At 44.0% G+C, this 12715-nt stretch overlaps 1 protein-coding gene across 2 annotated transcripts in view; it reads left to right on the top strand.

Moving 5' to 3' along the window:
- LOC110502359 (protein delta homolog 2-like) overlaps positions 1–11767 on the top strand; it is a 33834-nt gene extending 22067 nt beyond the window's left edge. For both annotated transcript variants that reach the window (XM_036960498.2, XM_021580320.3), the window contains exons 3-6: positions 6364–6421; positions 7017–7147; positions 7246–7393; positions 8123–11767. In XM_036960498.2, coding sequence (XP_036816393.1) covers positions 6364–6421; positions 7017–7147; positions 7246–7393; positions 8123–8939 — 1154 coding nt within the window. In that variant the 3' untranslated portion in view covers positions 8940–11767. The remainder of the gene's footprint in view (positions 1–6363; positions 6422–7016; positions 7148–7245; positions 7394–8122) is intronic.
- The last annotated feature ends 948 nt before the right edge of the window (positions 11768–12715 follow it).

Below are 12715 nucleotides of genomic sequence, written 5' to 3' on the forward strand. Positions count from 1 at the left end.
CAATGTGCAGACGGTTAGTTGAAGTAATATGTACATGTAGGTAGAGTTATTAAAGTGACTATGCATTGATGATAACAACAGAGAGTAGCAGCGGTGTAAAAGAGGGGGAGAGGGGGGGGGGGGCAATGCAAATAGTCTGGGTAGCCATTTGATTAGGTGTTCAGGAGTCTTATAGCTTGGGGGTAGAAGCTGTTTAGAAGACTCTTGGACCTAGACTTGGCACTCCGGTACCGCTTGCCATGCGGTAGCAGAGAGAACAGTCAATGACTAGGGTGGCTGGAGTCTTTGACAATTTTTTGGGCCTTCCTCTGACACCGCCTGGTATAGAGGTCCCGGATGGCAGGAAACTTGTCCCCAGTGATGTACTGGGCCCTTCGTTCTACCCTCTGTAGTGCCTTGCGGTCGAAGGCCGAGCAATTCCCATACCAGGCAGTGATGCAACCAGTCAGGATGCTCTCGATGGTGCAGCTTCAGAACTTGAGGATCTGAGAACCCATGCCAAATCTTTTCAGTCTCCTGAGGGGGAATAGGTTTTGTTGTGCCCTCTTCACGACTGTCTTGGTGTGCTTGGACCATGTTAGTTTGTTGGTGATGTGGACACCAAGGAACTTGAAGCTCTCAACCTGCTCCACTACAGCCCCGTCGATGAGAATGGGGGAGTACTCAGTCCTCTTTTTTCTGTAGTCCACAATCATCTTTGTCTTGATCACGTTCAGGGAGAGGTTGTTGTCCTGGCACCACACAGCAAGGTCTCTGACCTCCTCCCTATAGGCTGTCTCGTCGTTGTCGGTGATCAGACCTACCACTGTTGTGTCATTGGCAAACTTCATGAAGGTGTTGGTGTCATGCCTGGCCGTGCAGTCATGAGTGAACAGGGAGTACAGGAGGGGACCCTGTGTTGAGGATCAGTGTGGCGGATGTGTTGTTACCTACCTCACCACCTGGGGGCAGCCCGTCAGAAAGTCCAGGATCCAGTTGCAGAGGGAGGTGTTTAGTCCCAGGGTCCTTAGCTTATTGATGAGCTTTGAGGCACTATGTTGAACGCTGAGCTGTAGTCAATGAATAGCATTCTCACATAGGTGTTCCTTTTGTCCAGGTGGGAAAGGGCATTGTGGAGTGTAATAGAGATAGTATCATCTGTGGATCTGTTGGGGCGGTATGCAATACGGCCAATATACCACAGCTAAGGGCTGTATCCAGGCACGCGTTGCATCGTGTCGTGCGTTAAGAACAACCCTTAGCCGTGATATATTGGCCATATAACACACCCACGTGTGTCTTCCTGCTTAGGGACATGGACCAGGGATGCTGGTCCATGTTGGCTGGATGTCCTTTTGGTGGTGGACCAGAAACTGTTCATTGTGAAAAACCCAGCAGCGTTGCAGTTCTTGACACACTCAAACTGGTGCACCTGGCTCCTACTACCCTACCTCATTCAAAGGCAAATCTTTTGTCTTGCCCATTCACCCTCTGAATGGCACACATACACAATCCATGTCTCATTTGTCCCAAGTTTGAAAAAATACTTAATTAACCTGTCTCCTCCACTTCATCTACACTGATTGAAGTGGATTTGAGAATTGACATCAATAAGGGATCATAGACTGACCAGGTGAAAGCTATGTCATGGAAATAGCAGGTATTCCTAATGTTTTGTACACCAGTGTGTGTGTGTATATATATATATATACACACACACAACTGTTCAAAACTTTGGGGTCACTTATAAATGTCCTTGTTCTTGAAAAAAAAAGAAAAAATGCATTAAAATAAGATAAAATTGATCAGAAATACAGTGTAGACATTGTTAATGTTGTAAATGACTATTGTAGCTGGAAACGGCTGATTTTTTATGGAATATCTACATAGGCGTACAGAGGCCCATTATCAGCAACCATCACTCCTGTGTTCCAATGGCACGTTGTGTTAGCTTATCCAAGTTTATCATTTTAAAAGGCTAATTGATCATTAGAAAACCCTTTTGCAATTATGTTAGCACAGCTGAAAAATTGTTCTGATTAAAGAAGCAATAAAACTGGCCTTCTTTAGACTAATTGAGTATCTGGAGCATCAGCATTTGTGGGTTCGATTACAGGCTCAAAATGGCTAGAAACAAAGAACTTTCTTCTGAAAATCTTTAGTCTATTCCTGTTCTGAGAAATGAAGGCTATTCCATGTGAGAAATTGAAGATCTTGTACAATGCTGTGTTCTACTCAATAGCCTAGTGCAGTGGTTCTTAACCCGGGTTCGATCGAACCCCAGGGGTTCGGTGAGTCAGTCTCAGGGGTTCGGCGGAGGTCAAGACACACATTCGACTAATATGATTCGTGATGACACGCCCCGCTTGGCCATCATTGGCTGCAGGTGATCACGCTACATCGCTTGGCCTATCTGTGCTGCAGGGAATTCGGTGCGCTCAGTAGTCGACTTGTGACTGTCTTGTGATTTCTTTCGTAATATTTTAATTCCTTCATACTTACTATGTCGAGCAAAAAAAGAAAGTGGTCGGACGAATATGTACAATATGGATTCACATGTATAACGGAACGTGATGGGAGTCAGCGTCCTAACTGCATGATTTGCAAAGCCAAGTTGAGCAATTCTAGTGTAGCACCGGCAAAACTAAGAGAACACTTCCTTAAGCTGCATGGAGATGGAAAATACAAGAACACAACGCTCGCTGAATTCGATGAAAAGGCTACTCTGCCTGTTCTCGGCTTTGTACCCATCAACAAACCGATCCTCACAGCATCGTGCGAAGTTGCTTACCTGATCGCAAAGCAGGGCAAACCACTCACCATTGGTGAAACACTCATAAAACCAGCTGTGTTGAAGATGGCGAATATCATGCTGGGAAAAGAGGCTGAAGTTATCCCAAATTCCTCTTTCAAATGACACCATCAGCGACAGAATAGAGGACATGAGCAAAGTAGTTGCAGATCTGATTTCAAGCCCGGCAAAATTCAGCCTTCAACTCGACGAGACCACAGACGTTTCCAATCTAAGCCAGCTTGCTGTATTTGTGCGCTATGTGAAAGACGACGTGATAAAGGAAGATTTTTTATTTTGTAAGCCTCTTACAACAACAACTAAGGCAGCCGATGTGAAGAAACTTGTGGATGACTTCTTCAAAGACAACAATCTTTCGTGGGATATGGTTTCTGCAGTTTGTTCGGACGGAGCTCCAGTCATGCTGGGAAGAAAGTCTGGTTTTGGTGCGCTAGTGAAAGCCGATGCATCATTGTTACGGATTGTATTCTGCACAGGCATGCGTTGGCAACAAAAACTTTGCCTCAAACTGGCAGAAGTATTAAAAATTGTAGTGGAATGCGTGAACTGTGCACGAACTAGTGCTCTGAGGCACCGCATCTTCAGTGAGCTGTGTAAAGAAATGGGCTCTGAATTCGAGGTACTTCTGTACCATTCTAACGTTCGGTGGTTATCGCGGGGACAGGTGCTGAATCGTGTTTTTGCCGTGCGTGTGGAATTAGCCCTGTTTTTGCAAGAGCACCAACATTGTCATGCAGATTGCTTAAAAAAAATCTGAGTTCATTCTCATTTTAGCGTACATGGCTGATATCTTCGCAGCTCTCAATCATCTCAATCAAAAGATGCCGGGCGGTGGATTCAACATCATCGAAGCGGAGGAAAACCTGAAGGCTTTTAAAAAAAAGCTACCGTTATGGAAACGATGAACAGAGAACGATAACTTCGCAAACTTTCCCCTGCTGGACGACTGTGTAAGTAAGATCGAAGATGTATCTGGAATCGGAGACATTTCTGTACCCGCGGAACTGAAGCAAGCAATTGCCACGCACTTAGATGAGCTTGCAAAGTCTCTCGACGGATACTTCCCTACAAGAGAGTCATATCCAGCATGGGCGAGACAGCCGTTCACGTTTAGTGTTGAGACAACAGATGTCAATGATGAATACCTCGGTGAAATCATTGAAATTCAGCAGAGCCAGGTTCAACAGCAACTCTTCAGAACAACAACGCTTTCAACGTTTTGGTGTCAACAAATGGTAACGTACCCTGTTATTGCTAAGAAAGCTCTGGAGATTTTCATACTGTTTGTTACAACATATCTTCGAGCAATCCTTTTCGAGGCTGCTGGACATAAAAACGAAGAAAAGGAACAGACTTTGTTGCGAAAATGACATGAGTGGCACTTGCCAAGGTAAAGCCCCGCATTTCTGAACTGGTCTCTGAGAGGCAACAGCAGAAGTCACACTGATTTGCAGTAAATATTCATTATTATGTTTTTGTGTGAAAATCATGTTTTGATGATTTTGTTCTTTGAACACCGTGATGTTGATAAACGGTTCATGTTGTCCACCAGTAAAATATATATATACCTATGTTTTGAATTTGAAAAAAATTATATTTAATTTTTCCAATTAAGTAGGGTTCGGTGAATGCGCATATGAAACTGGTGGGGTTCAGTACCTCCAACAAGGTTAAGAACCACTGGCCTAGTGGTTAGAGCGTTGGACTGGTAAATGAAAGGTTGCAAAATCGAATCCCCGAGCTGACAAGGTAGAAATCTGTTGTTCCCTGGCTGTCATTGAAAATAAGAATGAATTTGTTCTTAACTGACTTGCCTAGTTAAATAAAGGTTAAAAAATACAGAAGATAGGACTATTTGGTAAAAGACCAAGTCCATATCATGGCAAAAACAGCTCAAAAAAGCAAAGAGAAACGACAGTCCATCATTACTGTAAGACATGAAGGTCAGTCAATCCGGAACATTTCAAGAACTTTTAAAGTTTCCTCAAGGGCAGTTGCAAAAACCATCAAGCACTATGATGAAACTGGCTCTCATGAGGACCGCCACAGGAAAGGAAGACCCAGAGTTACCTCTGCTGCAGAGGATAAGTTCATTAGAGGTACCAGTCTCATAAATTGCAGCCCAAATAAATGCTTTACAGAGTTTAAGTAACAGACACATCTCAACATCAACTGTTCAGAGGAGACTGCGTGAATCAGGCCTTCGTGGTCGAATTGCTGCAAAGAAAGCACTACTAAAGGACACCAATAAGAAGAGACTTGTTTGAGACATGAAACAAGAGCCCTTTGGTCTGGAGTCCAAATTGGAGAGTTTTGGTTCCAACCGCCGTGTCTTTGTAAGACGCAGAGTAGGTGAACGGATGATCTCTGCATGTGTGGTTCCCAACATGAAGCATGGAGGAGGAGGTGTGATGGTGCTTTTCTGGTGACACTGTCAGTGATTTATTTAGAATTCAAGGCACACTTAACCAGCATGGCTATCAGAGCATTCTGCAGCGATACGCCACCCCATCTGGTTTGCACTTAGTGGGACTATCATTTTTTTCCAACAGGACAATGACCCAACACACCTCCAGGCTGTGTAAGGGCTATTTGACCAAGAAGGAGAGTGATGGAGTGCTGCATCAGATGACCTGGCCTCCACAATCACCCGACCTCAACCAATTGAGATGGTTTGGGATGAGTTGGACCGCAGAGTGACGGAAAAGCAACCAAAAAGTGCTCAGCACATGTGAGAACTCCTTCAAGAGTGTTGGAAAATAATTCCAGGTGAAGTTGGTTGAGAGAATGCCAAGAGTGTGCAAAGCGGTCATCAATGCAAAGGGTGGCAACTTTGAAGAATCTCACATATAAAATATATTTACATTTTTGGTTACTACATGATTCCATATGCGTTATTTCATAGTGTTGATGTCTTCACTATTATTCTACAATGTAGAAAATAGTAAAAATAAAGAAAAACCCTTGAATGAGTAGGTGTGTCCAAACTTTTGACTGGTACTGTACATACACACACACAAAAAAAATGCTTAGGTGGAACGGCTAAGCATTTCAACGGCAGAAAAATCCATGATGTTGTAAGGAAACACCACACACGTGGACAACCGTCTGCCTAGGGTTGGAGGTCATAGTGCCATTAACATCCCATCGAGCCCCGAAATCCCTCAAATACACAAACGGCTGTCATACAGACATGCTTATATTCTGACTTGACAATTACTGAACCACCAGTTTACTTCTCAGCAATTGTGGTAGAATTGTGAGGAATAAACTCCCTGAATTAAAACATTCTGTCCACTTGCCTACATCACAAATACTGTTTCAAATACAGCACTGTCACGATCCCAAATGAAGCTTTATAGTGCATAACATTTTGTTGTTTCCAACTTGCTGCTGGAGGAATAAAGCTGTGGGGTATATGCTTACAAAAAGTTGAAATATTACAGATGAGGAACATTCATCTGTTCAATGAATAGGCATATGTACTTAATGACAACTATTATGTCTGAATGTCAGGGAATTACTGGTGAATCTTGGATGACTCTGAAGCAAGTGTTTGCTTTCTCTTACAGTTCTAAATTGCACGTGTAATGTGACCAACAGTCGGTGTGAGGAGAATGCGGTGTGCAGGTGAGGTGAAACACGACGCTGAACAACATCGGAACAGTGATATGCATCTTACTAAAGCATGTTTCTAAAAATATACATTTGAATATGTTGACAGGGTAAAATATGGTGCACTGGTAGTGATGACTCCATCGTATTTCAGATATGAATATGTTAACTATGTCAAGCATACAGTATGACAATATGACAATACCCTGCTGTGGACAGCTTGGCTGTCGAGACGTTGTTATTCAATTATTGCATCCGAGTTCCTAGAGTGTACGGTTCTCTTTTTCTTGCTCAAGCATATATGACAAACCTATAAAGCCATCATTCAGGCCCACAATTTTCTGGTGTCAAGCCTATGTCCTTATCACTCTCTAGAGAAGGTCACACTCAAAATATATGAGTATTTCTACGAAATAACAAATAAAGTACCGTACAGAGCAAGGCATTGCAGAAGTTGTTTTGTTAAGTATGGGCGCCCTCCTGTGTCCGTCGTGGAGCGGCTCCGCATGATTTGATAATGCCACTGTATATAAGAGTATATCTCCCTTATCATGAGGCTGTGTCGGCTACGGAGTTGAGAGCTGATCTAATTGGCTGTGCTGTATTCCAGCTGTGACCCGGGTTGGGAGGGGCAGCAGTGCGACGTCTGTGTTAGAATGCCAGGCTGTGTCCATGGATCATGTCACCAACCCTGGCAATGCACATGCGAGCCTGGATGGACGGGACGCTTCTGCGACAAAGGTGACAGAAAACATTTGTATGTATCCGACAATCATAATCTTATTTGTTGAGTGAGTGGTAGCGCAGTACTTATTCACCACTTCTCTCCTCTGCTTCAGATATCCATGTGTGCACAAATGAGGCCCCTTGCCAGAACGGTGCCACTTGTTACACGAACATTTCAGGGGAATACTCCTGCCTCTGCCCCAATGGATTTTACGGGAGGAACTGTGAGCACAAGACAGGACCCTGTCATAAGATCGGCAAGTGAGTTCATTTACCAACACACCAGAAAACAATCTATGGAACAATTTTCTCTCAGGCCTACTGCTTCTGTCTTAATCAAAGCAAATCACCGTGAACAACAAGTTCAATCCCAACCAGTGGCTCAAAATACTTTTATAGGAATTAGTGGACATTTCAGACTATCAAACAGGAAACTAGCTGCACTGTGTGTGTGAATTTTGATGATCAGTATTTCTCTCGGAGCCTGTTCGATGAGTGTGTGTTAGTGTGTGTGTTTTGACTGTGGCATCCCAGCCGGTCCCCTGATGGCAGTCAAACACATGCAGACTGGCATTGGCTGTGTAGCAGCCTGTTCAATTTGTATCCACTGGAGAGCAATCATGTGAGTTTATGGGCTCATTGTCGGCCAAGCGAGTGGCCTCTAGTACTAACAAACACATTGTAGCAAGTTATCTACACTACAGCCTCCATGGAGTCCCCAAATCACTGGCTAAGCGGTTACCAGGGAAACCATGCAGGCCAAAGGGACAGACTCTGGGGTAGATTTATCTTAAGGTGCCAAATCAATGCCTGATTGAATGTAAACAGTAATCATCACAGAGTAAGCGCCACACATTTACTTACAAATCAGTTGGAGGTCAGGTCCATATGAAAAGGCTTGCATTGAGGAATCAATTCAGCATTGAAAATCTATTCAGTTATTCAGAACATTCCCTCTGGGTGTTTGGTGCTTCTGTCTTTATTTTCCAGGTCTCCATGTAAGAATAGAGGGCAGTGTGAGGACAGTAGCGGCTATGCACCAGAACTCTCCTGCCGCTGCCTGGCAGGCTTCAGTGGGCCGCGCTGCGAGACCAACATGGACGACTGCCTGATGCGTCCCTGTGCCAACGGTGCCACCTGCCTGGATGGCATCAACCGCTTCTCCTGTCTCTGTCCCGAGGGCTTCACGGGCCGGTTCTGCACCATCAACCTCGATGATTGTGCCAGTCAGCCCTGCCTCAACGGAGGGCGCTGCCTGGACCGCGCCAGCACCTTCCACTGCCTCTGCAAAGCTGGGTTCACTGGCAGGACCTGCGAGGTTCCCCTACGGAGCCCAGAGAGCCAATCACCCATCAGGAGCTCCCATGGCTGGGCTGGGGGAGGAGAGGGCTGGGGCAGGGTGACTCAGGCCAGGCCAGACCAGATCACAACAGGGGGGAACCATTCTCAGGGCATCAGTAACAGTAATAGTGGAGACAGGCTGCTGAAGATCTCTGTGAAGGAGGTGGTGACCCAGTGGGGGTCGTCTGGCCTGTCAGAGGTGCAGCTCATCACCTTGCTGGTGCTGGGGGGTATGACGCTGGGCGTGGTGGCTCTCACAGCTAGCCTGGTGCTGAGGGGGCATTGGCAGGACCGCTGTGCCAGCTGCCGGTGCGGTCCCATCCTCCGCCTGCACCCGGTGCGACACATAGACTGCCAGCCGACCCCGCAGAGCCACCTAGTCACAGTGGAGCAGGAGTGTAAGATCAGCTTCCTGCACACGCCCCCCGAACTGGAGAAGAAGAAACTGAACACTGAGGTGATTTAGGCTAGATTTACCATCTCCATAGCCCTGAACACAGGACAGGAGCAGAGAACAGACTGCTTTCAGCAGAGGGAAAGCCATGCTCTAAATCCCAGTCCTGCCTCCATGACTGACAGTCAAAATACCGACAACATACCAATCTAGGTATCGATACCTAGAAAGCCGCAGGACCAAGAAGAGACCAGTGGGTATGTTCAAGGAGAAATGGTAGGAGAATGTGTTTGACACTCCTAACAAAAAGAGCATAGTCCTAATATGACGGATTATTGCTTGACCACAGGGGTAAGAGATGCATAACGATAAAATATACTCAAGTTTTTTGGTGACTTTTGTCACGGACAATTAATGTGTAATTTCTCCATTCTCAAAATCTGCTGTTGCGGTTACTTGGCATGAACTGCATGTAAGATAGGCGTACTGACAGACAGCTTTGGAATGTTAGCCGAGACAATGCCCTTGCCATGTCAACCAAATTGGTGTACCGGTATTTGTCAATGCTGTTGTAGTCACAATATTAGGCCAAAATGTTAGACTTGAATGCAGATGTGCAATCCGCCCATTTACAGTGGGGAGAACAAGTATTTGATAACATGCAAAATCGGCAGTGTTTCCTACTTACAAAGTATGTAGAGGTCTGTAATTTTTATCATAGGTACACTTCAACTGTGAGAGAAGGAATCTAAAACAAAAATCCAGAAAATCACATTGTATGATTTTTAAGTAAACAATTAGCATTTTATTGCATGACATAAGTATTTGATACATCAGAAAAGCAGAACTTAATATTTGGTACAGAAACCTTTGTTTGCAATTACAGAGATCATACGTTTCCTGTAGTTCTTGACCAGGTTTGCACACACTGCAGCAGGGATTTTGGCCCACTCCTCCATACAGACCTTCAGGTTTCGGGGCTGTCGCTGGGCAATACGGACTTTCAGCTGCCTCCAAAGATGTTCTATTGGGTTCAGGTCTGGAGAATGGCTAGGCCACTCCAGGACCTTGAGATGCTTCTTACGGAGCCACTTCTTAGTTGCCCTGGCTGTGTGTTTCGGGTCATTGTCATGCTGGAAGACCCAGCCACGACCCATCTTCAATGCTCTTACTGAGGGAAGGAGGTTGTTGGCCAAGATCTCGCAATACATGGCCCCATCCATCCTCCCCTAAATACAGTGCAGTCGTCCTGTCCCCTTTGCAGAAAAGCATCCCCAAAGAATGATGTTTCCACCTCCATGCTTCACGGTTGGGATGGTGTTCTTGGGGTTGTACTCATCCTTCTTCTTCCTCCAAACACGGCGAGTGGAGATTAGACCAAAAAGCTCTATTTTTGTCTCATCAGACCTCATGACCTTCTCCCATTCCTCCTTTAGATCATCCCGATGGTCCTTGGCAAACTTCAGACGGGCCTGGACATGCGCTGGCTTGAGCTGGGGGACCTTGCGTGCGCTGCAGGATTTTAATCCATGACGGCGTAGTGTTTTACTAATGGTTTTCTTTGAGACTGTGGTCCCAGCTCTCTTCAGGTCATTGACCAGGTCCTGCCGTGTAGTTCTGGGCTGATCCCTCACCTTCCTCATGATCATTGATGCCCCACGAGGTGAGATCTTGCATGGAGCCCCAGACTGAGGGTGATTGACCGTCATCTTGAACTAATTCCATTTTCTAATAATTGCGCCAGTCGTTGCCGCCTCACCAAGCTGCTTGCCTATTGTCCTGTAGCCCATCCCAGCCTTGTGCAGGTCTACAATTTTATCCCTGATGTCCTTACACTGCTGTCTGGTCTTGGCCATTGTGGAGAGGTTGGAGTCTGTTTGATTGAGTGTGTGGACAGGTGTCTTTTATACGGGTAATGAGTTCAAACAGGTGCAGTTAATACAGGTAATGAGTGGAGAACAGGAGGTCTTCTTAATGAAAAACTAACAGGTCTGTGAGAGCCGGAATTCTTACTGGTTGGTATGTGATCAAATACTTATGTCATGCAATAAAATGCAAATGAATTACTTAAAAATCATACAATGTGATTTTCTGGATTTTTATTTTAGATTCCATCTCTCACAGTTGAAGTGTACCTATGATAGAAATTACAGACCTCTACATGCTTTGTAAGTAGGGAAACCTGCAAAATCGGCAGTGTATCAAATACTTGTTCTCCCCACTGTATTTCCAAATGGGCTCAGACATCACAGCCTCTGAACAAATGCCCTGCTTACAGCTCTGCAGTGTGCAGAATTCAGACAGAAACAAATATTACCTGAGTTCATGTCATGTTTCAACACTGTACTTTTATATGATTGGCTAAGGAAATGCAACATATACTTTGTTAAATTATAATTGTATTATTTTGTAAAAAAGTAATGTCTATTATGTCAACATTGAAAACTAATTGAGATCTGCTATTGCTGTATGATGGTTAGAGATGTAGGATCTTAATTTGAGCCAGTTTGCTACAAAATAATCCTGCAGCAACAAGAAATGTGAATTATTATGTGGATTATAATTCATGGACATTTTTGTCAGGGAAAATCAAGTCTGAAATGACTAAAATGTCAATTAATCTTCAGAAGCCTATTTACACTTCCAATACACACACATTACATTGCGTTGCAGCAAAGTTCCCCCAAAACAGGGTAATCAAATTCCCTTACATTTCCTAAATTAAAATCCTAAATCTGTAATAGCGAATAAGAATATGGATTTGCGCAACTGTATTTTGAAGTTGTAAATGTAATTTATTGTCTGCAATTTATATGTGGAATGTGTATGTGTTCTTTTTTTGCAATGAGTCTTATTTTTTTTATACTGAATTGTGTGCAATAAAGTTGTGAACTATTTCCTGTACACAGTGCTGGTATAACTGCCCAAATGCTTCCACTTCAGTTTAGATATGATACAGACAACAGTTACAGAAGATCTAAGAACACGTACCATACCTGCCTTTATCCCTAAATTACATGACCACAGCGTGACAGCTCAATTCAATCAAGCAATTGAAAACCACAAATGTATTGTCCATTTACCTTTGACACAAACCAGGTTTCTATCCAACCCTTTAGTAAAGTACATGTAGGATTAAAAAAAAAACATGTCACGACAGGCCTGATGGGAACAGCTAATTTTGTCGGTAAACTTTCCAAATGTCGACAAACTAAATACGCTAGACAGGGTGGGATGCTGTGTGGTCCTCCCACTACGACTCAGGAAAGCATGCAGTTTATTAGGTTACAGATTAAACAAGTTAAGATGAACTTCACAGGGTGGTGAAACTGCACGGTGGTGAGCTCGATGCTCCTTTCCAATAAATAGCGATGGTCTTATACTGGTGACATGATAGATGCATGGCTGCGGTTTCACAAATAAAAATCTCGCTCTTTCTGTCCATCACGATCTCATCATGTGTGGGTTATACCCGCACTGTGTCTGCGAGCTGTTGACTAGAGCGCACGTGCCAAGACCAGAGCGGGCACATTCACTATATATAATTTGTCACAAACAACATTTGTTCTACCATCAGTAGAGTTGAAAATGAGATTTAACTTATGTTTTTTATTCAGTACATGGGAATTTAAGCGCAAAAGTTATTTTATGTGCACTACAATATTAACGCACAGCCTTTTATACACAAGTCAATTTGATGGAAACATTTCTGGTGAGAAAATGCGCATACTGTTTTTGTCGATTTTAGAATATTCACATGAAAATCTGTCGCCAATTAGATGGAAATCTAGCTACTGTCCCTTTGCTACGAAGTGTCAAATATAAAAACTGAATTCTGAAACTCTACT

The sequence above is a fragment of the Oncorhynchus mykiss genome, chromosome 23 (assembly GCF_057628025.1).
Source record: "Oncorhynchus mykiss isolate SJ-2025 chromosome 23, ASM5762802v1, whole genome shotgun sequence".
Classification (NCBI taxonomy): domain Eukaryota; kingdom Metazoa; phylum Chordata; class Actinopteri; order Salmoniformes; family Salmonidae; genus Oncorhynchus; species Oncorhynchus mykiss.